The 26,771-nt window shown below is 42.3% G+C and overlaps 2 protein-coding genes across 3 annotated transcripts; one reads left to right on the top strand and one right to left on the bottom strand.

Moving 5' to 3' along the window:
• The first annotated feature begins 1,908 nt into the window (after positions 1 to 1,908).
• Positions 1,909 to 16,038, top strand: C1QTNF2 (C1q and TNF related 2). Of its 2 annotated transcripts, none has more exons than XM_072145767.1 (3): positions 1,909 to 2,053; positions 11,986 to 12,243; positions 13,840 to 16,035. In XM_072145767.1, exons 2-3 carry the CDS (start codon positions 11,994 to 11,996, stop codon positions 14,490 to 14,492), a joined length of 903 nt encoding a protein of 300 aa, XP_072001868.1. In that variant the 5' UTR covers positions 1,909 to 2,053; positions 11,986 to 11,993; the 3' UTR covers positions 14,493 to 16,035. The 2 variants fall into 2 exon arrangements, with proteins under 2 accessions (XP_072001868.1, XP_072001867.1); XM_072145766.1 differs by lacking the exon at positions 1,909 to 2,053 and adding an exon at positions 5,118 to 5,234 and having other exon boundaries at positions 13,840 to 16,038.
• Positions 16,039 to 18,183: 2,145 nt separating this feature from the next.
• On the bottom strand, positions 18,184 to 26,177 carry SRA1 (steroid receptor RNA activator 1). The gene is made up of 5 exons (XM_072145768.1): positions 26,073 to 26,177; positions 25,264 to 25,386; positions 23,676 to 23,887; positions 21,092 to 21,200; positions 18,184 to 20,735 (listed from the first exon to the last, which is right to left on the bottom strand). The coding sequence occupies exons 1-5, from the start codon at positions 26,095 to 26,097 to the stop codon at positions 20,536 to 20,538; spliced, it is 669 nt and encodes a 222-aa protein (XP_072001869.1). The 5' UTR covers positions 26,098 to 26,177; the 3' UTR covers positions 18,184 to 20,535.
• Between the last annotated feature and the right edge of the window lie 594 nt (positions 26,178 to 26,771).

Below are 26,771 nucleotides of genomic sequence, written 5' to 3'. Positions count from 1 at the left end.
TGTTTCTTCTAGATGTGCTTGTGAAGGCTCCCACTAGTCAAAACACGACCTTCAGGCAGGAGCTGCAGAGAAAGACAAGACTCAGGGACAAATACTGGGGCTCATTTACTAAGGGTCCCAACGCCGCACTTTAGTCGGGTTTCCCAAATATTTCCGTTTTGCACCGAAATGCCACTGGTTTTTGGCTCATTGGCGCCGGCTTTCACGCGACAGAAATCAGGGGGCGTGGCCGGCGGACAACTGACGGATTTGGAAAAACCGCAGAATTTCAGAAACGATTTGTATCGCAAGATCAAGCACTTACATGCACCAGGAAGAAGAAGGTGAACTCCGGCGGACCTCGGCGCAGCAGTCACACCTGCTGGATATCGGGCGCACGACCTTAGTGAATCCCGGCAGACCCGATTCCTCGCCAGACAACGCGTCGCGGGATCGTAACAGGACCGGGTAAGTAAATGTGCCCCACTATCTTGAAACAGATGACAGTACACAAGATGGTGTCTGAATCATGAGATGGCTGAAAGTTTACAAGATGGCGTCTAGAGAGAAATATGATATCTCTCACAGTATCAACCCAAAGAATAAAGGAGAGGTGTCATTTGGAGCGCACAAAAAACGTATAAACAGAGCACTAAAAAAAAAGCTGCAATTCTGTTTTTTTGTCAATTTCACCGAAATTAGAGGGTTTATTTTAGCTTTCCAGTACATTGCATGGCAAAGTAAATAGTGCCACTCAAAAGTAAAATGTGTCCCACAGATGACAAGTCCTCACACATCTTTGTAAAAGTAAAAATAAAAAAGTTATAGCTATTACAAAGTAAGGAGTAAAAAAATAGAAAAGCAAAAACTGAGTGCTAAAAGAGTAAAATATAATAATGAAATGCTAGTTTGAAGTGTCTATGTTTTCCAGATTTCTTGCATCAGGAGACCAATTTTCTACCATTCATTTGACTTTGCGTAGGTGTAATGAAAATATTAACATTCATTTAAAATGCACAGTTATGGATTCCTAGCCCCACTAACCCTAAACCTGCTAACTCTAGGACACTTATCTTTTTCCTGCTAACCTTATGACACTAACCCTAGCCCTGCTAACTCTGCTAGTACACTAATATTAACCCTGCTAACCTTACCATTTTTTTTGGGGGGGGGGGGAGTAAAAAAATTTTTCTACTATTTCATTTTGAATACAACAGCCACTTTAGCCCCCCCTGTTTACATTCCAGATGTTCCAGTACTTTACAGAAGGAGCCCATTTCCTCCTTAGATCTTTCAATCCTGTAGTGGTGACTATGGACCACAGCATCTAAGGGGTTAACTGTCGAATATCAGAGACTCAGCCACAGTAACAGCACACTGTTCCAGCTAGTGATGGGAATTCTTCTTAGTGAGCTGGCTCATTAAGCTCTGCTCACTAAGAAGAGCCGGCTCTTCTGGCTTCTGAACGGCTTCCTATTAAATACATAATAGGGAGCCGCAGACCAGTAAGTCCCCCCACACCACTCCACTTTTAAAGGGGGCGCGTTGAGCCGGGCGGGGTTTAGTGAGCCGGCTCATGTCGTTCATGTGAATGAGCTGGCTCGTTGGTGAACGACCCATCACTAGTTTCAGCTCCCCTGACCGAGAAGCTAGAAATCGGAGATTGTAACTAAGCTTTGTGTCATTCCCATTTAATAAAAGAAATATGGCTTCAACAAAAATAGTTTCTAATACTATAAGTCCCAGTAAAAACGTGCATTGCTAACGTACACTGGTTTTGCTGCTCCTTTGTGCTGGAATGTGTATCTGAACTCTAGTAGTATTGTAGGGGTCAGCATACTCCAAGCATCTGTTTAGAAGTCTGATTTCCTCTGTGACGTAACATGTACAGAGCCAAAGCCAATTACTACATGAGAAAAATATGTTTTGGCAGGGGCGAATGAAAAAGTTCAGACTGAGGGAAAGCTGAGAGAATATGAGCAGATGGGGCGACGGTACACATCATACCCAATGCCAGGCCCACTCCTCAGCTGAAGGATCTCACCAGCTCCATGAGTGACTGACACCAGGACCAGTAAGTAGGACACCTATCCATACAGAGCCTGGGAAAGGGAGGGGGCAGTCTGTACTTAATAGGAACCTCGAGAGAGTAAAAGAATCAGATGAAAAACAATAACTTTTTCCTTGTCTGTTCTCATACAAGTACTTTGACTTTAACCCCTTAAGACCCCAGCATTTACTTTTTTCGTTTTTCCATCCTCATTTCATGAACACAGGAAAACAAAGGCTCGTTTTCTGTTTTCACATTTGTCATAATTAACAACATTCATTAACTCTTGATTGGGTGGTGAATGAAACAAAAATGCAGCCGGTCGATCACTGTACCTTATTATTCACTTGCAAACAATTTTCTGTGGGTCGGTATGATCACTTTCTAACAGAAACAGTGGCCCTCCCCTCTTTTCGCCGGTTATATCTACTTTTCACCTCAAATGATTGTGCTGCAACCTGAAGCATGTGGGGAGCTTCAAAATATACAAAATAGAAAATCCAAGGTAATAAGAAAACGAGGACGCTCCTTCTCTTTTTACCTTGGATTTGTCCGTATGATTACTGCATAAGATATACTTATGTTATATCCGCGAATCGAACTTTTGTCGGATTTTAGACATTTTCAGGATTTGCGCCGCTGTGACAGGCATTTAACTGGGGATTGTGTCGCACGGATTGTGGCGGAATTGCGCTGGCTTTCATGTGACAGAAATAGGGGGCGGGTCATCGGACGATCCGACTGATTCGGACTGAGCACGGGAGTTAGTATTCAAATTGTGTCGCAACCAATGCACTTACAAGCACCTGAACTCTGGCGGACCTGAGCGGGGGAAGCGTCAGATACAGGAAATCGGGCGCACAATATTTGTGAATCGCGACATAGTGCATTGAAGTCAGACAATGCAGTTCATGGGACTCCGTCAGCCGGGTAAGTAAATGTGCCCCAATGTATATGTTACCGAATGAGAGAAAAGCTCATTTGGTTTTTTATACCACCACATTTGGAGAGCTCTAGCTTTTTTCCTATAAAAGAGTGGCATAGTGGCTTGTTTTTTGTTGGCTGAGATGTATTATTTTTAGGTATCCTTTCTTTTTTATTTGTATTGCTTTGTGGTGTACAAAAACAAAAGTGTCATTTTCAGCATTTGTTTTACTTTCTAATTCCGTTCACTGTAAAGATAAATTAATTGCATATTATATTAGCCTGAATGATTCCAAACATGGTGATAAATAGTTTTTTAGGTCTTTTTTGTTTACTAGATATTTTGGAACATAATATAATTTAAGACTAAGATTAAGCCTATTTAGGACCCAGCTACTGTAGTTAGCAAACTCAAAGGCCTCAACAACCCCATGACATTCTGCAATTATGTGATACAGGGTCATGGAAGCAACAGAGGGAATCCACTTTCCCTCTACCTGGGGAGGAGATGCAGCACAGGAACTAGGCCGTGTGTAACAAGGACATGCATGTTCTTCTTGGGGCATAATCTGTCCCTTAATTAGGAGGGACATGCATGTCCTAGGATGTTAAGAGGTTAATGGGTAAAGCTTGTCACGCCAAAAATCTAAAGAATGTGCATATTTCTATCATAGCTGCTGATTTGAGATTCAGGCTCTGAGTGATGACTCTGAGATCCAGGGACCTTCAATAATCTTTTCCTAATCTTAAAGCATTTATATATTGCCATGCTTTGTGCAGCGCTGCGTAATCTGTGTGCGCTATATAAATAAAGAATTATTATTATATATTGATTGATTGATTGAAATGTAGATGTCACTACTTTGAGGTCCATATAATGTTTTGTTCTGATTAATGTTTTTTGGCAGAATAAAAAACAGCAGTTAAATATTTTTTGTAAATTTAATTTTCATGACATTCACTCTATGGTAAAAGTGACATTGTAGCTTTGCAGCGCACCAACACCAAAAATATGTTGATTTGGCTGTATTAAAATTAGCTGATTGTGAGGTGAGCTGTAATATTTATTAATACCAGTTTGAGTTGAGTACAACTCCAGGCTAATTTTTTAATTTTTGGAGGGGGGTGAGGTCACAAAAAAAATAACAATTCTGTTTTTTAATAAAGGAGTTCACTATTGTAGGTTATTGTAGGTAATAAAAAACATTATATTTTGATAGTTTGGGACAAATATGTAATGTTTATAAAGTGGGGGGAAATAATTCAGAAAATGGAATGGAAACCAGCTCACCTGCCAGCAACATAGAGTGTCCTAGTATGGCGCGGATCGCCCCTCTGCTCAGGCAGTGTAAACGATAAAAAAGACTCCATTATCCAGCCTTGTCATGAGCAACTCTGTTTCTTTATTTAGGCAATTAATAAAAATCCATAGCAGGTAATCTTTGCCGACGCGCTTCGAACGGGCTAGCCGTTAGTCATGTTGTCAGAGATTTTAAGCTTTTAGACTTGGCAACTACCAATGGAAAATGTCATATTAAATCCAGACAGTAAAAGTCATAGGTTTCAATAATTGTCTAATTGTCTTTTTAATGACAGAAATAGATTTCCCACACTTGGATCGCTGCCTCACACATACTGAATGTGCCTGGTGAATCAGAATATTAATCTGCAAACCTATTCATTGTTTATAAAATGTTCCAAAAACTACACATGGCTATATCTTGGATTTGATTAATTCAGAGCAAGCATTCAGTTTTCCAAACTAGCTCTGGCCAAGACTAAGTAACCACACACTGACTAGAACCTTGAATTGGTGCTCACCATTATATGTTATGAGAAGTAGGCATAGGATGCTCTGACCATTGTACTTTCTGTCAGATGCTTAAAGGGGTATTCCAGGTATCAGCATAATTCATATACAAATGGGCACTCAAAATATAAGCTAATATGTAATTAGTAAAATTTTGCTCCCCTTAGCAAAAAATGCTGATGACATAGACTGTAATGAAGAATTAAAATGCTACTGGCCCTTTAATCAGTCCGTTAATTTCCTCCGCGCAGTCCGTGCAAGAGCAGACACAGGACAGAAGATGGCCACTGGTCACATGTCCACATCACAAGGCCTTGGCAGGTCATGTGATCAGCACTATGTTTGGCTGTAGTCGGTTGGTTGCAGTGCATCCAGTATGGCCAGTGTTGTGGTGATGGCAGTTACACATCATTACTATGGTAACAGAGCAGGAAAGTCTGTTATATCATCACTGGGAGCAGAGCATAAGAGGTAGGAGGAGTTACTGAGAACTACAGGATCATGGAACTTGTAGTTTCCGGTGGCAGCCATCTTAGTGATAACTCCACCTACTTTAGAGAGGTCATAAATTTTGTAAATCATAAAATCAAACTATTTAAGCTCTGTTTTGTGACTAATGACACTGAGTATTGTTGTATTCAATTATTTATATCACCATGGGTTTTTGTGTCAGATGTTCATATTCCCGGAATACCCCTTTAAAGGAAATCTACAATTTGATTTCATGCCTTATTAACCAAATATACCTTGAGAATGCTGTAGCTACACTGATGCAGACACATATCTTGTTTAATCCCTTTCTGAACAGTCTCATATCGTGGGTGCACCTGTGCACTGCTCGGCCCTGGTTCAGAGTCATGGCACGGGTGCCCCCGCAATCCATGTTGCGGATCGCGGGTGCACCCGTGCTCCTCTGCTGCTGACCCCGCTCCCCCAGGTCCATACTCACCTCACCTGGCTCCGGACTCCATGACGATCTCGTCCTGGTCCCACGCCGGCTTCCTCCTAGGCTGCGCGCTCCCGATGCTAGAGTGCGCACGCCCGACTCTTCAGGAATTTAAAGGGCCAGCGTCCTCCTTATTGGTGCTGGCATCCCGGCTCTGCTATATAAACTGGCGACTCCCAGCATCTTCTGCCGGATCTTCAGGTCATTCTACTGAAGAGAAAGCCTCCTGAGCGTTTCCAGATGCCTCTGTGATTCCTAAGTGTTTCCAGACGCCTCCGAGTTCCCGTGTTCCTGTGGCGGTCCGGTTATCCTGCGGTGGTCCGGTTATCCTGTGGTCTTCCGAGGTTCTGCCAGCCGTTTTTCTGAGGTCAGGCTAGCCATCCTTCCGAGGTCCTGCCAGCCGTCCTTCCGAGGTCCTGCCAGCCGTCCTTCCGAGGTCCTGCCTTTCCGTGGTCCTGCCTGCCCTGTGTCCCTACCTTGGCTGCCACCGCGGGCCCAGTCTCACCCGTGGAGAGACCTGGTGGCTCCCTGCCACAGCAAGACCATCCCGCTTTGCGGCGGGCTCTGGCGAAGACCAGGAGAGCACTTACACTCTGCTCCCGGGTTGTGGCTAGTATCGTTATTCCCCGCAGCGGTCCAGGGAATCCACAGACTTTGGCCCCAGAGACTCTCCCTGCACCCCACTGCGTGACAAGCTGGATCACTAATACATAGCAGCTGGAGGATAGTGCAGCAATTGATTACTTCTGCCTCTCAGGGATAACACAATGATTACATCATTCACTGGTGCAGTGCATAGCTAGGGGGGAAAGCACCAATCCAGACAAAGGAGTGAGTGAGCTTCATTATCATAATTTTATAATTATTTTTTCAGCAAAACCACTCAGGACAGAGAACAAACAAGCTATGTTTCTGCATCAGCGAAGCTACAGCATTCTCAATGTATGCAGGGGCGGACTGGCCATTGTACCCACCGGGAATTTTCCCGGTGGGCCGGTCGGTCGTGGGCCGGTGTGGGGCCGGTCCGGAGCTGGTGCGGGGCCGGTCCGCACTCCCTCCCTACAACTTTTCATCTAATCTATAGTACCTGCATCGTACGATGCAGGTACTATTGATTAGTACACAGACGCAGCGCAGCACCGTTGCTTCTGCGTCTGTGTATAACGGGCAGCTACACAGGTCGCTCAATTGACGTCATTGCGCGACCTGTGTAGCGTGGAGGAGGCTGGCACTTACCAGGTCAGCTGTCCTGCCCTCCCTGCAGCTCCGCGGCTTGGTGTGGAGGCGCAGGGCAGTGACGTCACTATCCCGCGCCTCTACACCAAGACACAGAAGACCGAGGGAAGAAACCTGTGCTTAGAAGGGTGAGTATGATGTTTTTTTTTTTTTTTTTGATGATAGAATGGGGACAATAATTATTTCTGGGGCGGGAGGGGGTGCATTAAGGCTGGCAGGGGGCATAAATTATATGTCTGGGGCAGGGGGGGGCATTAATTATATGTCTGGGGCGGGGGGGGCATTAAGGCTGGCAGGGGGCATAAATTATATGTCTGGGGCAGGGGGGGCATTAATTATATGTCTGGGGCAGGGGGGGCATTAGGGCTGGCAGGGTTCATAAATTATATGTCTGGGGCAGGGGGAGGGCATTATTCTATATCTGGGGCTGGTAGGGGGCATAAATGATATGTCTGGGGCGGGGGGGGGGCATTAATTATATGTCTGGGGCAGGGGGCATTATTGTATATCTAGGGCTGGCATGGGGCATACATTATATGTCTGGGGCGGGGGGAGGCATTAATTATATGTCTGGGGCAGGGGGCATTATTGTATATCTAGGGCTGGCAGGGGGCATACATTATATGTCTGGGGTGGGGGGAGGGCATTATTCTATATCTGGGGCAGGCTGGGGCCATTATTCTATGTCTGGGGTAGGCTGGGGGTATTAATTCTATGTCTGGGGCAGGCTGGGGCCATTAATTCTATGTCTGGGGCGGGCTGGGGCATTAGTTCTATGTCTGGGGCAGGCTGGGGCCATTAATTCTATGTCTGGGGCAGGCTGGGGCCATTAATTCTATGTCTGGGGCAGGCTGGGGCCAATAATTCTATGTCTGGGGCAGGCTGGGGCCATTAATTCTATGTCTGGGGCAGGCTGGGGCCATTAATTCTATGTCTGGGGCAGGCTGGGGCCATTAATTTTATGGCTGGGGCCATTAATTATATGTCTGGGGTAGGCTGGGGCCATTAATTCTATGTCTGGGGCGGGCTGGGGGCATAAATTCTATGTCTGGGGTAGGCTGGGGGCATTAATTTTATGACTGGGGAAGGCTGGGGCCATGAATTCTATGTCTGGGGTAGGCTGGGGCCATTAATTCTATGTCTGGGGCCATTAATTCTATGTCTGGGGCAGGCTGGGGCCATTAATTCTATGGCTGGGGCCATTAATTCTATGTCTGGGGCCATTAATTCTATGTCTGGGGCAGGCTGGGGCCATTAATTCTATGGCTGGGGCCATTAATTCTATGTCTGGGGCAGGCTGGGGCCATTAATTCTATGTCTGGGGTAGGCTGGGGCCATTAATTCTATGTCTGGGGCAGGCTGGGGCCATTAATTCTATGTCTGGGGCAGGCTGGGGCCATTAATTCTATGGCTGGGGCAGGCTGGGGCCATTAATTCTATGGCTGGGGCCATTAATTCTATGTCTGGGGTAGGCTGGGGCCATTAATTCTATGTCTGGGGAAGGCTGGGGGCATAAATTCTATGTCTGGGGTAGGCTGGGGCCATTAATTCTATGTCTGGGGAAAGCTGGGGGCATAAATTCTATGTCTGGGGTAGGCTGGGGCCATTAATTCTATGTCTGGGGCAGGCTGGGGCTATTAATTCTATGTCTGGGGCAGGCTGGGGCCATTAATTCTATGGCTGGGGCCATTAATTCTATGTCTGGGGTAGGCTGGGGTGATTAATTCTATGTCTGGGGCGGGCTGGGGGCATAAATTCTATGTCTGGGGTAGGCTGGGGGCATTAATTTTATGACTGGGGAAGGCTGGGGCCATTCAATTTATGTCTGGGGCAGTCTGTGGCATTGATTCTGTGTCTGGGGCAGGCTGGGGGCATTAATTTTATGACTGGGGTAGTCCGGGACCATTATTATTACACCTGGGTGATAGTCGGAGCTCTATCAATACTGGGGTGGAAGTGGGGGGTTAAGGAGGTTAAAGGAGAGAAAGAAGAAATACATTATCCTTACATTATGGGGCACTATTTGTGTGGTACTAATATTTTAGGGGGCTCTATTACAGTATTTGGGGCACAGTATTGGTGGTAGCAGAAGAAGGGACAATGGGAAAGTGCAGAACATAAGACGTCTGTGTGGTAAACTCTGCAGGAAAGCTGTGTACCTGGAGGAAGAGACAAGGTGATGGTGGAACTAATGGAGAAGATGAGGAACGAGAACAATCCGAGGAGACGTCACCTGATGTCACTGGATGCAATAGGTGAGGATATCATGTGTTTTCTGTAGCTGTATATGATAAAGTAGATAGTAGTTATATTCCTGTACATAGGGGGCAGTATTATAGTAGTTATATTCTTGTACACAGGGGGCAGTATTATAGTAGTTATATTCTTGTACATAGGGGGCAGTATTATTGTAGTTATATTCTTGTACATATGGGGCAGTATTATAGTAGTTATATTCTTGTACATAGGGGGCAGTATTATAGTAGTTATATTCTTGTACACAGGGGGCAGTATTATAGTAGTTATATTCTTGTACATAGGGGGCAGTATTATAGTAGTTATATTCTTGTACATAGGAGGCAGTATTATAGTAGTTATATTCTTGTACATAGGGGGCAGTATTATAGTAGTTATATTCTTGTACATAGGGGGCAGTATTATAGTAGTTATATTCCTGTACATAGAGGGCAGTATTATAGTAGTTATATTCTTGTACATAGGGGGCAGTATTATAGTAGTTATATTCTTGTACATAGGGGGCAGTATTATAGTAGTTATATTCTTGTACATAGGGGGCAGTATTATAGTAGTTATATTCTTGTACATAGGGGGCAGTATTATAGTAGTTATATTCTTGTACATAGGGGGCAGTATTATAGTAGTTATATTCCTGTACATAGGGGGCAGTATTATAGTAGTTATATTCCTGTACATAGGGGGCAGTATTATAGTAGTTATATTCTTGTACATAGGGGGCAGTATTATAGTAGTTATATTCTTGTACATAGGGGTCAGTATTATAGTAGTAATATTCTTGTACATAGGGGGCAGTATTATAGTAGTTATATTCCTGTACATAGGGGGCAGTATTATAGTAGTTATATTCTTGTACATAGGGGGCAGTATTATAGTAATTATACTCCTGTACATAGGAGAAAGGTATATAAGGCTTACCGGGTCGTGTTTTTGCATCATTTACTGATCGACAGGTCACATTCTTTGCACATTAGATTCACTTACTAGTAAAAGATGTTCTTGTTTTGCGTTAAGGCCATCTACCAACAATTTGTCTGTTATAACCCCACCCACATTATCTGACCACACCCACTTGTTTTGACTCCGCCCATAAAATGGGGCCACTTTTACAGTTTTTTCCAGGGCCATTTTAAATTCCCAGTCCGCCCCTGAATGTATGTTTGTTTCATAATGCATGCAATCAAATGGTAGGTTTCCTTTAAACAGCTAACCATTTGACTGCCCCTATGAGAAGATATTTGTTTTTTTGATTATTGATATATGATTATTTCTACGTACTGTAGATACATACTGAGATGACATCTAAATGGAATGTCGAGGCAAAAAGTATTATTCCTCTCCGGGAGTCGTGCTGTGGGACCACAATTACCAATTATTTTGCTGCTGCCTATGGCCTGCTTCTGTGTGGGCATCTATTCCTGGCTTACAGAACTAAGAAGGCGCGCATTCAGGGCAGGAGCCAATCAGCAAGATACTGACAGGGATCCAAGGACCATAACAGTCTGAGGCAAAAGACGGGAAGCTTATGCTTTTTGCTACATTTTAGGAATTTGTAAATAGGTGTTAGGTAAAATGTGCATTTGGCTGTGCATGGGTGGGCACCAAAAACTGATTTTATTGGTGAGCCCTTATCACCACAGTCTATATAAACTGTCTGTATTTCTGTTTAGAATTCCTCAGAGGTAAAAAAACCTATTTCCTTCCCTAGACCCATTGTTATCATTTTGGACATGTGTTCAGAATTACTTCTCAATAGGTTCTCCTTGAATATATTTGCACATAGTAAATCGAAGACATGTCTGTGCCTCTGCTTTCAATTTACTCACTCAAAAAATGTATGTTTCCAGTTATGACCAGTCTATAAAGCTTAAGCAAGAATCCATGCAAACTACAACTGAACGTTAGTGTAATAGTACAGGGTCTTGTGTCAAAACTGTAGTATACTTTATAATTGTAGCTCCAGGCTAATTTTTTGGGTCTGTATGACTATTGGATGTTAACAATGTTGGGTTATCATTAGAACCAGGATTAACAATAAATCTTAATTACAGACACCTCTGATAACTGGTATAGCTGATTATTGTAGCCTAGGGCTAAAGTACAGTAAATTACCAACATCCAAAGGTCCGTTACTAGGGGTCGTCTGTAAGTCGGGTGTTCTTAAATAGGGGAACGCCTGTATTTGTATAATATATTTTGAACATCAAATAAAAGCTATTGTAAAGAATATTATATTAACCTTAAAGGACTCAGCACTATTTCATTTTTGTGTTTGTTTTTTACACCTTTCATTCCAAAAGCGATAACTTATTATATTTTTTTATTATACGGAAATGTATATGGGCCTCGCTATCTGCCGGAAAATTTGTACTTTTTTTGGCACCATATCATATTCCATGCAATGTACTGGAAAGCTGGAAAAATTTTCTTTCTTTTTTTTTTTTTTTTTGTGGGTTCTATTTTTATGGCTTTAATTTAGCACTATAAATGACACTTTCACTTTATTCCTTGGGTCAGTACAATCACAGGGATACCAAATTCATATAGGTTTTATCAAATCAATTTGGGACCTATATGTCTGTTTGCTCATATTTTATTCAAATATTCATGGATGGGAAAAAAATAGCAAAAAAGTTGCAATTCCGACAGCCTGTGCCCCTATCCTTAGGATGAAAAACTAGAATATAAGGAGCTACATGAATGAAAAGACATCTAAAAAGATCTTTAGATTATTATACTTGAACTATATGATTAATATCTCTTTTCTCTGTCTTCATTACACAGGGTTCAAAATGATGTCTCTGATGCTTCTAGTTTGGGCTGTGCAATGCTCCGCAGATAACCTTGTCAGCAGCAGTGTTCGTGGAGAGTCTCATTACATGAAAGGCAGCTCTCAGCTATTCTGTAGTTTACCAGGACCTCCAGGACCACCAGGCGTGCCAGGACATCCAGGATCAACTGGCACTATTGGAAGGATGGGGTTTCCAGGAAAAGATGGGAAAGATGGAAAAGATGGTGAAAAGGGAGATAAAGGAGATGAAGGTAAATGCTGCTTGTTATAAAAATGCAGTCACAAAACTGTGGTACATCATCGTAATAAACGTACTGTTACAGTACACAGACACAGGAAGGTACCTGGGAGTACCAGGGAGGAAAGTCCCTGTGGGAGATGGTGATGGTACTAGCCGCAACCTGGGACCGGAGTCTAAGTGGCACCTGGTCTTCACCAGAGCCCACCGCAAAGCGGTGCGAGTAGGCAGGTGGCGGTAGCCAGGGAATCAGGGGAGCTGGCACAGGACCCAAGCGGGCTGGAACGGAGAGGGTGAGCTGGATTAGCCAGCGACAATAAAGAGGACGCTAACCCTTTAAGTCTTGAAGAGCCGGTGCGCTGGATCACGGCCTTGTCAAGAAGCAGAAACGTTGGAGAGCTAAGTCCGGGCCGGGGGTTGCCGCGCCATACGAAAGGGCACGGGTGTACCCGCGATCCGTACTGAGGATCGCGGGTGCAGCCGTGACACTTATCACGCATGTCAGATGACAAACTAACAAAATCATAGGAGGACTGAGGAAAGTAGAATTCTTGGAATGGGTTTACAATATACTGTTCACACATTACAGGGATTTTTGCCACACGTTACTTATTAAATGTATAGTATGGCAATTTACCATAGATATGGGCACATAGGACAGTAAAAAAATACATATTTCAATGATGTTCAACCATGTGAAAAGGCAAGGGTCAGTGATGAGAAGAAGAGATGTGTTGAGAAAGCATTCTACAGTTATAACGTTTTCATATAACTGTGCAGTTATTTTTGCAGCTGTCTGCTATTCCTGCTGTGACCAGCTCCTGAGGCTAGCTATTCCTTATAGAATGAAGCCTTGTTTATATGAACCAGTTTTTCATTATATATTTTCTACAGGATATACAATAAATATATAAATGAATAATGACACTTCTTATGACTAAAACAAAAGTCTCATCAAGACGGAGATTCTTCCCTTTTGTGACTCTGGTCTGGTAATTTAACTGGTGCTGAGAGGTGTCCTTTTCTAGAGGTCGTTTAACCGAAGGGGCCGTGGAGCATGCTAAAAGTTTCACACATCTTAAAAAAAAAGTGAAAGTGTGAAAAAAATGCAAGTTTCTCAAAAAACCATTGACTTCAAGTTCTATATGTCAAAAACACGCCTCAGGCCTCTTTCACACTAGCATTTTTTCATGTGTGAGTTCTCTATGCTTTTTGACATGCAGAACTATTTTTAACACGTCTATGGAGACATATCAAGTGTAATGGGTTTTTAAGAGTTGGGTTGCTAAGTAAGAAAAAGGAAGTTGCATGTGTGTACCAATAGAAGAACTCTGTGATTTGAAATATGCTCTTGAAAAACGCACCGAAAATGCAGTAAAATACAACATGCGCGCAAAAAACTCAGAAACCCTGATTCCTAGCAAAAAACGACTCTCTGACCCCTCTGCTGGAACTTCTACCCGAGCGACCTCTTAGGTCCTCCATAAAGTTGAGCTGAGTTTTTTATAGTTCCAGCTTGGACCTGAGACCCCCAGGGTTTGCAATAAAGGTGTCTGAGGGTTTAGTGGCTCAAAGCTTGGTTTAAACAACTGTATGTTATCTTCCATAGGTACCCCTGGAAGAGTGGGGAATCCAGGAAAACAAGGAAGCAAGGGCAAGCAGGGTGCTATAGGAAGAGCAGGTCCAAGAGGACTCAAAGGTTTCCGTGGAGATCCTGGAATACTAGGGGAAGTAGGAGCAAAGGGTCCAAAAGGGAAAAAAGGTGATACAGGAATGCCTGGACCGTGTAGTTGTGGATCCAAAAAAGCAAAGTCAGCTTTCTCTGTAGCAGTTACAAAGAGTTACCCAAAAGAACGGTTACCCATTAAATTTGACAAAATCCTCATGAATGAAGGAGGACATTATAATGCAACAAGTGGAAAATTCATATGTAACATACCCGGTGTTTATTTTTTCACTTATGACATTACTTTGGCTAATAAACACTTGGCCATTGGTCTGGTCCACAACGGTCAGTACAAAATAAAAACTTTTGATGCCAATACTGGGAACCATGACATTGCCTCAGGCTCTACCATACTTCCACTGAAAGCTGGAGATGAAGTGTGGCTTCAGATATTTTACTCTGAACAGAATGGACTTTTCTATGACCCCTACTGGACGGACAGTTTATTTACAGGATTTCTAATTTACCCTGACCAAGAGTATTTTGATGAAATAAAGAAGAAGATCAAGGTCATGGAAATGAAGGACACAAGCTGAGATTCTGCTACTAAACAATTATGATCGAAAACTTCTTCAGAACTGGATAATATTATTGCATAGTATATTTTTTCCCTTTTTGCAAAACTGTACAATATATTGACTTGTAAGTCTGTAGTTGTCTATAGGGTGGTTTCCCAGTTACTAGAAAGGTGATATACCATGCATGTAAGCTGACCTCCTCTGCCATAAATGAAGACCAATGCTCTAGATTTCAGGATAAGTGGCTGGATACATGTCAATTGTTCTACTTATTTCTTTTTTAGTGGTCCCTATAAACTTGTGCCAGTAACATAATCAAATTGTTTGCAATGTAATAATAAAAGTTCTACCAATTTTGCCTTACAATAACATTGCATGTAAACTGTTTCCATTCATCTGTCTATTGAAATCATTGCTGGAATCTAGCTAAATGTTTATGGAAGGTTTTTATTAATTTAATTTTTAATCAAAAAAGCATTATTTTTTCCTTTATCTTTGGATCTTATGCTGGCTTCAGTTCATCACAAATTAAGGGTAGTTTCGCACTGGCGTTTATTTTCACATCAGTGATTTTTTTATTGAACTCATTTTGGCCCATGGACACATACAGGTGGGTTTTCTCTTCCTGGCTTCAGTGGTTTTCACTGATACCTTACTGCACCATTCTTTTTAATGTGCTTTTTCACACTACACTTTTTTTTCACTGATCAGTTGATGTCAGTGACCTAAAAAATAACAGGTTGTAACTGACCAGTGAAAAAAACTGAAGTGTGAAAGAGAAAACCCATCTGTATGTGTCCATAAATCAAAATGGATCCAGTGAAAAATCACTGATGTGAAACCACCCTTAGGGCTCATTTACACACCCGTGTGCTCACCCGGACCGGATCCAGCACGAGCACGAGGCAGGGACGAGGAGGTGGGAGTGGTGTGCACTTGTCACCCCTCCTCCCTCCATTACTTTGTGTTGTGGCTGCCCAACACAGTCAGGGTGCAGTGATGCACCGTGTGCTAATTGTGCCACGACCAGGAACCACCGCAATCTATGGGGCTGTGTGAATGAGGCCCAAAGGTGTGACACAAATGTGCTTGATCCATGGAAAAAAAAAACCATGTGCTGATTTTATCCCAAGAACCAAGCAAAGTGCAGTCCACTGCGCTCAGTCCAAGGGATCTGCCTTCTACAAGGGTCCTTTTTAATGGACTTCGCATGTTCATGTGCAGTTAGCCTTAACTGCACATAAACTTTTATGAACCCCTTCAATGCACGTATTAAAAATTTACTATAAAATTTTGCAGTGAAATGTAAATAACATAAAAATCCCTCCTTATCCACAACATTCACAATGGAGAGGACCCAAAAACTTAAAAGTTTAGAACGTCCTCTCCCACCCCAGATGAGATTTCCCGTAAGAGGCAGGAGCTGTATTACACAGCTCCAGGGAAGTGGGATCAGAAATTTAGGTGGGATCCTTCACGGAGAGAATTCTCAAAGGTGAGTTACATAAATCTCAGCTGTCCACCGTGATCTTCGAAAGGTGGGTAATTGTATTACTGAAATAGCAAATAAACTGGATGATACAATACAGTGGGTGAACCAGAATAGCAAACAGGTATCAAATCTCCAGACCCAGCTACGGTACACACTGAGAAAATAGGTCCCAGAGATATATTTTCCGTATCAGGGGTCTCCCCATTCCCAAACTGATGCCCATAATGTCGCTGGTAACCTCATTAGGCAGCTGATACCAGATGTTTCATGAGCAGGTCTAGAGATATACTGCACCAGGCAGCAAGGTCCACTTATACTCCATCACAGAAGCAGTCGTGGAAGCTGCCAGAAAACCCCCCAAGCCGATCTTTATGGACCCGGAGATTCAGATTTTTGTGGACATTGCACCATCTACTATACAGAAGAGGAAAGCACTACATCCCTGGTGCAGATCCTGCAATCCAATTCTATCCCATACCGTTGGCCTTTACTCTTAAAACTGCTGTTCCAGTATAAGAATAGACAACAGTCCTCTACTTTCCAGGAGGGAGAGAAAATAATGGCACAATTAAATCTACTTTAAAAAATCCACCAATATCGCCTATTTTGGCATACTTACAAGAAACCCATATCAACCACAACCCCATCTGAGGACGCCTGAACAAGCCAGGACATCACTTTAGGTGGAAATTGTTACCGTTCTCCCATGTTCTACTGGTTCTTCTATATATGGGCTTATGGCCTAGTCCCCTCCAAGGTCTGCCCCCACTACATACAGTCTTTGTGACTGCTAGGTCATGTGACCTTTCCTATGTGTAGTAGGCTTAGGTCTCTTATTTGAATTCTCTCAGTTTGCCTTTATGGTATTTTTTGCCATTTAATGCATAAATAAATTATATTTTGTTGTTTTATCTTATGTGCCAACCAGGTACTATTTTTTACTAAAATGTGGAGACATTTGCCCCCCTTAAAACAGGGTCCATTGATTGTGGCAAATGGTGAATAATGTTGCCCTAGGGCCTAGATAGTCCCATAGCGAAATTTCCCTAAATTGTGAATAATAAATTATATGTTCATCTCTAAAGACAATATAAATATTTTGGTGCACTGTAATGAATGATCATCAGTTGTCCACAAAACAAAGAATCATTGTAGACGCCTTCGACAACTCTTACAGTTGATTATTTCAGCCTGTGGCTAAAGTTCAATAAATTACCAGCAGTCGGAACCCCATAGATGTCACCGTTCACAGTGTAGTGAGCAAACACAGCCTCACCACACTGTTCTGCATGGAAAGACATAGGACATGTCCTCTATTTTGCTGTATTATAGCGGCGGCCGCTCGGCTTTTAATGGAGAGGGGAAGAGATGACAAGCGCTCCCCTCCTCTCTTCTGTACCCGGCTGTATGCTCACCCAGGTGAACATCGGTTAGTGTGCATAAGGCCTTACGGTGTTCTTAGGTCAGGAAGACTCCCTGCATTGTTAGAGCATCAAGCGATATTGTCCACAGATGGCATCACAGGAAAAGCTAGAAGCATAAATGTTCACCTTAATGTATGTTTGGGAGAAGAACTTTAAATAATTAAATTGTATATTCATGTACTCTAAATAGCAATCGAAAGTTGTAGAATCCCTGAAATGGTAACTAAACATTAGCTGTCCTTCATAATAATGACACCATACACAGCCATATCCGCAGAAGTGTGAGCACGGGTAATCAACATGACGTAACTGTACATCACGGGTCGGTGACTACCCACACCTTATGAGAGTTACGTCAGGGTAATAACACCACCTTAGGGGTCACATAGAAGAGGAAAGAATGTACTGTATATATCAATATCACCATAAAACATCTCCTCAATTTAACCCCTTCTATTCTGATTGGCTATTATTTAACATGGATAATGTGATATCCTGATGTGATGGTTCCTTATTTCCACTCCCATGTATACCTGCAGATATATTTTTTGTATTTTTTTTGTATTTTTGCCTGGTTTATAATTTAATAATGATTAGATTATTTCATTTACTGTTGTGAGTAAATTGGCTGAGTTTCTAAATAGGTGCAAGTTACGTCAGGGTGCAGGAAGGGGTTCACTGGTAAAAATTAAAAAATAAAAAGTGAGACACAGAATATCACAGTAGATAATTGATGTTACATGTAAACTGTTAGTTTTTGTCTGGAGCGTCTGTTTAAATAAAAGGAAATAGAAACTGTAACCAAGTTTTAATAAAAATAACCACAAAGCTCAACAGTCCAACGCCAAACTGATTTCAATCAATAGCATTACAATATCTCTAATGGCCGTCACATGGGAGAATACTACGCAGGTGATCTACAGGGCCAATGTTGTGGGCAGATGTCAGTCACATGTTCAAATAACACTGTGATGCTAGAAATCTTCTCTATCCGCCTCTTCAATAAGATTTCTTCGTCACTTCATTGCCTTTAAATGTGTTGACCACTTTTCGATAAACCTCTTCTATTAGGCATGCCTCTGCATGTATATGTACCTGTGTTTTTTTGTCTATTTTGAGAGCTTTAGCCTTATCCTACTCTTACCATACTGCCCTCTGCATACATACAGAACCTCCCATTTCTCACTCCTTCCATCTGTCCTAATGGCATCACCCATTGGGCCTCTTACTCTCACAGTCCATCTCACTAAGGCCCCTCCCACACTTGCAAGTGTGATGCGCGAGTGCTGCCTGGATCTCCCGGCCCGAACACTGCAAACCGGAAACTGAACACAGCATGTTCAGCGCATCACACTCGCCTGACCGACACAAGGAGTTGGGAGGGAGCAGGATGAGTCATAACTGTGCTCAGGCATGTAAACAAAGATCCATGTGTGCAAAAGAGGCAGGAATTTTGGAGATGTAATAGTGTAGTGTAGAATAGTAGAGTGTCAGAAAACTGTGGCCCAGATTAATTAAAGCCACCAGTTAATTTGCACATTCTTTCAGTGCAAACTGCACTATACTGCACTGAAATAGGCATTCCTGTGCTTAGACGGACCGTGCCGCACATTTATCATGCAAAGTCCAACAAAAATGTGTCGTATGCCCCATGCTAAAGGTGCATAAAAAAAAAGTGGTGCACTCTGTCGGAGCAGTGCAGAGGGCGCCAGATTCATGAAGAATGTGCGGAAGAATTCCTTAATCTGGCGCCCTCTGCACGCTACACATAGAGCAGTTTGCACTGTTTTTAGTAAATGTGGGTCCATATATCCAAGAGAATAGTGATATCACAAACAATGTGTATGCCTAGATACAAACCTTACAGTAACAAATATAGAAACAATGGGGCAAATTGAATAATACTGTGTAAGAATTAAAGGGGAATTCTCGTCTGGGCATTCACATCCGGATTAATTAATCTGCCATATATAAACATTTCTTCAATTAGATGTTATTAAAAAAATGTTCCTGTGTGAAGATAATTTCTCATAAATGTAGTAATATGGTCCCTTAGAAACAAGATTGTGTCCCTAGATACGACCACGTCTGCTGGAGGGATTGAACAAATAAACAAAAAGTTTTTGTACGTGAAATGTCCGGGAGTTCCTGCGTGTTCCGCAGCTATCCTGTAGTAATGATTGCTGAAGCCAGGTGGTCAGATAGTACTGAAAAGCACATGTCTGGCCACTGCTCCTGGAATGTGACGTGGTCGTAACCGAGGAAGCTATCTCGTTTCTAAGGGACAACATAGCTACATTAATGAGAAATTTTCTTCACACAGGAACATTTTTTTTAATAACATCCAATTGAAGAAATGTTTATATATGGCAGATTAATGAAACTGAATGCGAATGCCCAGATGAGAATACCCCTTTAAGTGGCAACTTAAACAATTCATCAGATTTATCACAGTGGCCGATGTTGGGTAATAAGTCTGATCCTCTAGTAGGGTTACTATGCAATAGAAATTTGTAGCAGACATTGCTGTGTCTTAGGGTATACGTCACAGATCACTAAGAGGCTGAAAGTTGCTTTATAATAAAGTGCTGAGATGAATAAGTGACCATCGCGCTATTCATTTCACAAGACAGGGAGCGTCCAACAGAGTAAAAGGAGCTTTGCTCCCACTTTTTCCCCATTAGCGGAAAATTCCAGAAGTCCGGCCCAAGCTATTTATAACTTATGCCCTATCTGGTGGTTAGGGAATACGTTTGAGCCCTAATCTATCGAATAAGCCCCATAATAAGTCAGAAAATGTGTACAAAAAACACATCATAGATGTGATGCACAGTATGTGGGCTTTGGCAATAGCTATTTTAGAAAACAGGCCCCAATGTTCCAGAAACCCTAAAGATCATTTGTAAAGGTTCAATTGGGGCCTGCATGTAATACAAGTTAAAACCTTATTGCCCAAATCTTTATTCTAATGCACTCTTGTTTGTTCAGAAACCAGTTAAAATGTGAATGTAAAAGTTAGTGTTTCCTTATCCGTGGGAAGAATAGAAAAGCAGAATCCTGGAATACCAGACCGGTGATGGTTACATGACCATTTTGACTATATACACTGCATAGCAATGTTCCCCAGCACCAATGACCAGTCCTCTTAACTCTCCTGCGGAGCCGTCTCTGTACTGCTTTCTGTTACAGTCCCATCTGTTGTTGGCGATGCTTCCTGAGGTAGGTTTCTGGTTTCAGCAATTAAACGTTTTACTCCCACCATCCACTGGCTGACTTCATTGACATGGTCAACCATGAGAGATCGATGGATTTCATCAGCTGAATCCCAGTTCTGGCTTTGAAGCTCTAAAATTTAATAAAAACATGTATTGGAGACCAGAAATTATTAAAAAAAGGCATTGCACTTTATCTGCAGTTTTTTTGGTGGTTTCTTCAAATAGAAACATTTTTTGATCTTATCTTGTGTTATTAGGTTACACAGTTCAGAGGGTATAGCAGTTTGAAACTATAGCTTATTTTCAGGGTAGGTCTTTTTTTCAGAGAAACACAGTATATGCTGTAGTTGCCAACATTTTACTATAAAAGTTTGACCGGTAATGGAGGGAATTGGAAAATAAATATTTGCCGCTCAATCAATTGCTGAAGATCCGCCAAGAACAGAAAATAATTGTAGGAATTTGATTGACAGAAGATGTGCTTACCTTTTACCAACAAACTCATCCTCTTGCGTACAGATGCAGACAGTTTTCCACTATTCCACATTTCTTCTAACACAGTCAACCTCCGTCCAATGTCAGTAAGGACTTGAGCCTGGTGACACAAGAAAAAAAAAAAAAAAAAATCACCATTAAAGGGGCACAAAAATAAAATGTTTACCATTTTTCATGCTTGAAATCATAGGAAATCTACCATCAAAATCCATCATAATAAATCAGGGACAGTTACATCCAGGCAGCGTGACTGTGGTATTCTTCTTATATTTGTTATCCATGGCCTCCTTCCTTCTAAAATCAGCTTGTAAAATTATATTAGGGCTCTGTAAGTTTTACCAGAGCCCCTTCCTCGTGCTCATAATTTTAAGAGAAAGGAGACCAACGATACCAAAATATAAAAAGGATTACCACAGTCACGGTGCCTGGATCTAGGAGGAAGTGTCCCTGGTATATCAGGGTGGATTATGATGGTAGATTAACTTTAAATAGGTGAAAATTATTTAATTTTCTGAGGGGCCCAGGGCTGAAGGTAGAAAGAAAAAATGTATCTATTTACACCAAACCCTCTCCTCCATGGCTTAGCCTGATTACATTGTCCAAATTGCCCAAATTTCCTGCTGCGACCAGTAAGTGCCCTTAGTGGTCAAAAGAAAGGGATTGGGGATGTAACTTATGGGGCCTCCAGTACAGGGTTACTTTTGTTAAAGTTTAGACAGCAAGTACCCGCTACAAAAATGGCACAGTTACATACCCCAACCAATAACCAGACGTTTACAGACTAAGACATAACAATACCGGAGCAAAAGCCCTTATAGCTGCACTGTGCCACTTCTTTGCATTGTCCTTTGTGGAGCTATGTAAATAAGTATACAATTGGGTTTTCACATAAATCTGGTGAAAGGTATGTGTCATTATATGTTCCAATCAATGCTGGTAACATCAGACACTCAGTTCTCTACTTACAGTATTACACATTTCTGATTGCAGACATCTGCAGGTCATCATAAAGCAAAATTACAAGTCAAAATCTGCAGCAGACCTTCAAACCAATCAGCCACAATAGCCTCTAAGGCTTTAGACTCCATTATACCGTATGAAAGTCTACAAAAGTGGACAATCCAGCTCTCCAAATCTTGGCTTTCATAATAAACATGAACTTCACAGGAGGAAATCAATGCGTTGGGTGTCCACCTTTTACTCATGAATAAGGTGAAACGCGTGGATTTCCTCCTGCGATGTTCATATCTTATGAGTCTCTTGATGCCAACACAAAGAAGTTTATCACAAATGCCAAGATCTGGAGTGCTGGATTGGACATTTTTGTATTTGCTCAAGACCATGCCTCTAGGTTTCCATGCACCACTTCTAAAACACAGCTCAACAGGGAGAGCACATGAAATAAATTTTTAAATTTGTAGAATTATGCCCACGTGCCTATGATGGCTACACATAAGCAGCTCTATGTAAATATGAGACCAACAAGAACTTAAAGAGGACCTGTCAGCTATAAAGACGGCACTAGGAGCTCACTACAGTAAGCAGCTACAGTGGCAAAAACAGACGGAAACCTCCGATAACGCTAGCTGACACTGCCGCAATGTACACTAGAAACGCCTGACCGCACTGGAAGTGGTCCGGCATATTCATGAGGGGCACTCCATAGGCCAGCGGTGACTGCCGAGCGTTATGCGGCAGTCACAACCCCCTCATTCCAGGGCAGTCAGCATTTCTAGTGTACATTGCAGCAGTGTCTGCTAGTGTTATCTGAGGTTTCCGATAACGCTAGCAGTGTTTTAGCACTAGGAGCTGCTTACTTTAGTAAGTTGCTACTAGTGACATTTTTAGAGGTGACAGGTTCGCTTTAAGGATTTGCTCCAGATTTTCATTGTGTAAAATAAAAAAACACTGCAAGCTAAGGCTAGGCGCCCACTAGCCCTGGAGGCTTCAGTTGTTTTACTATATTACAAGAGCAGTAACCCCCCCCCCCAAAAAAAATGCACCTCCATGCTTTGTTATAAGATACCAATGGTGACCGCCTAGATATGGGGTATGTTTGGCTTCCTTTAACATACAGGTTATTTTACTGGATGAACAATTCCCACAGGAGGACTTTTTAGTCCATCCTTATTATCAGAATCGGTGACTCCAGCCTCCACCAAAGATGAAAACAAAGGTGGATATTTATTGTGCGCCGGCGTATGATAGCCCTGCCGCTGCTCTTGCCCGGCCCGATGAAGCCACTTTGATGTATCCAGTGGGGTTCTGCAGTGTTTATTTCTACGCCAGGACTTGCCTGGCAAAGAAATAAGTGCAGCTGGCGAATTTTCACATTTAACACCGCATGCCAGCCCACTCCCGGATGGCCGCGTCACCCTTCACACCCCACTGGCGTGAAGGTGGCAGATTTGGGTAAATATTTGCAAGTGCTAGCAATAAGGCACAGAGGCCCTAATAAATATCCCCCATAGACTTACTGAAGCTTTTACAAATGTGAAATGCATATAAATATTATACCCAAATATCACACCCAGACCTGCGGTAGTTAAAGTAAATCAACCCCAACATTATTCACCTTAACTGAAGCTTTGCAGGCCTCTAGAGTTTGATTCAATGGGGTCAAAATGTCCTGTAGATCAATAGAAACTTCTTCTTGACTGGAACACTGCATGGAGTTAGCTATTCTAAGGGGAGACCCTCCTACAGAAGGAGGACCAATATTACCGATAGGAAGAGGGGGTGGTATCATTGGTGGGGTGGACGATGGCACTGCTTGCACTGGAGGAACTGAAATAGAAGAAAGACTGAATTTGAGATTCTATTCTGATAATATAAGAAAATAATAATATTTCAACATATTTTCATTCTAAAAAACATGTAGCAAGTGAAAGGGGTTCACACATAAAGGTAACATGACAACTCACCAGGACATGGTACAACTACCAATAGATACAATGAATATTCTAATATTTTTTTGTCCACTTTAAGCACATTCCAGTAAATACTTGATATTGTTTGATTAATGATACAAACTTCCAATATACTTTCTGTATCAATTCTAAATGGTTTTTCTAGATCTCTGCTTGCTGTCATAGAACAGGAAACTTCATTTTTTTATTTCATGTAGATAAATACCAAGTGATGTCACACAGGTGCACGGCTCATTATATCACAGAGTGTAATCAGGGCTGTGCGGTACCAACAAGCTGGCTGCCTAGGTGGCATCACATGGCCGTGGACCATGACCTGAAGGCTGCCTGTGGGTGGTATTGAAAGAGGCTCCTGGAGTATGGAGTAGCCATACCTCAAGATGCACGGCACGGCTACTCCATGCCGAGAAAATGAGCATATTTATAAAATAAACTTTTTATATATTTCAGGGGGACTAAAGGTTTTAATAAAAAAAAAAAAAAAAACCATCAGGCTACCCATAAATACAGGAACCTGTCACCGGGTCTACCTTATTAGGTAGATCTGTGATGGTAGGTTTCTTTTAAGTTAATTTACATACAGAAATATAATTGTAGGCACTACTAAATAAAAATTAAATAAAACTTTTTCACAAAAGAGAGTATAAACATGAGAACACTCAGGACGCGTTCACACGTGGGGGTGGGGGGTTGGGCCGATCGCATATGTGTTTCCCGGGAAGAACGCGCCCTGAAGATCCAACCTTTGGACCCCATGGCACAGCATTTATTTCTATTTGGATGCTGGGACAGCAAACTTGTGGCACTCCATTACAGTGATTGGAGCACTGCCAAGACATGAGCATCATTCCAAGGGAGGACTCCATAGGACATTTCATCTTGGGAATGCGAAGGATCTACAGCAAATTAACACTTCAATTTTGGAAATGGGGCTAAATTTCTTTGGAGGGACAACCCCTTTAAGTGGGGTTTACAGTACAGGATAAAGCTGCATCATGCATCTGAAAAACGTGTGGACGCACCCTCAAGCCCCATATAGTTTAGGAGCTCCATCTAGTTTAGGAGCAGCTCCATCTTCTTCTAGAATTCCATCTGCTTCCAGACTTTTCTAGAATTGTCAGCTGAGTCACGAGTCTCCTACAGTCACTAACCTTTCTCACTATGTCTCAATCATGACTCATTCTGTACTAACAACGCTCCAGGATGAGGATACACTGGCAGCATGTGACCTACCTGTCGGACTACCCTGTAACGGAGCAGGAACCCTCTTATTCAGAGGTGTACGTTTACCACCTCCAGCAGTCTGCAAGCCATAGGAAAACTGAGGAGGGTCATTCCATCCCCGCTCTTTGTTGCCTGTTAAAAAAAAAAAAATCACAAATAATCACAGTCTTCTGTATACACATCACATAGTGATAACCCTCTTCTACATGATGGTGTTATCACCCTGCTGTGCCTATGGGGGGCGCTGCACCCACTGGGGAAGGGTATGGACTGCTGTACCACTACACAAGGGTGGGATGTTGTGGCTGCTGCAAGGATGGAAGGAGAGGGGGTGCTGTGCCCAATAAGAAAGTGAAAAGGGGAGCACTTCATTAATTTGTCTTCCCCCAGTGGCTCAGACTGATCTCCGGTGCCCATCATCTCTAGTAGGTGTCTAAGAGAGACCAGTGGGTCAGAGCCTTGTGAGGTGGCGGTGGACTACTACACACTATTGTTACATCTCTGCAGCCCACCAGGGATATAACTTATAACCCAGCAGCCATGACAGCATATACATAATGTCCTAACAGCTTCTTCCAGACAATTGCTCATAAGGCAATTCCCTAACATTTTAGTGACCAATGAAACTGCCTGTAACTGATGACGGGCCACAGCTCTACAAATGTAAACAGTGACCTGAATAGTAGAATGCTCGTGCCCCCAGCAGGTTTACCTCAATATGGGAGGACAAATCCATCAGCCCCCGGGACCACCGAGAAGAAGCCCCCGGGACAGAAGCTGCCATGCCCCATAGCCCCCTATGTAGCCCCCGCTCTTACCCGGCTTCACATACAGCTCAGCCATCTCTCCCTCTGCCAGACAGGAAGCCCTGCACTGTCACAGCTGCTTCGTGGCTAACTTTTTTTTTTCAGTCTTCAAAGCTTTATTAGTTCACAGCCTGACAATACATCAGTCAGTCCCAGAACAGGCTGTGTGTCTATCATGTCACCTCCACAGTGTCACTATATGTAGTCACATTGCTGCCCTGGATGGACAGGAAAATCCCCTGGATATTGTACTCCATAGTGATGGTTTTTAACCCCTTAAGGACGCAGCCATTTTACAGCTTAAGGCTCAGTCCCATTTTTTGGATTCTGACCTGCGTCTCTTTATATGGTTATAACTTTTGAACACTTTTACTTATCAAAGCGATCCTGAGATTGTTTTTTCCCCACATGTTGTACTTCATTTTAATGGTAAATTTTGGCTGATAAGTTTTGCGTTTATTTACAAAAAAAGGAAAAAAATGATGAATTTTTAGAAAAATTTGCCATTTTCGAAATTCAAAATCACCGCGTTTTCAGGCAGATAGATTTACCACCTAAATAACTTGCCGAATAACATTTCCCATTTGTCTACTTTACTTTTTTATAATTTTTGCAATGTTTGGATAATTTATTTTGACGTCATACCGAATAGCGATTTTCCGTATTTTCAGAATTGACTATTTTGGGGATAAATACTGTTTGAAATTAAAT

This window comes from Engystomops pustulosus, chromosome 4 (assembly GCF_040894005.1).
Source record: "Engystomops pustulosus chromosome 4, aEngPut4.maternal, whole genome shotgun sequence".
Classification (NCBI taxonomy): domain Eukaryota; kingdom Metazoa; phylum Chordata; class Amphibia; order Anura; family Leptodactylidae; genus Engystomops; species Engystomops pustulosus.
This window is presented reverse-complemented; position numbering and strand designations above follow the sequence as displayed.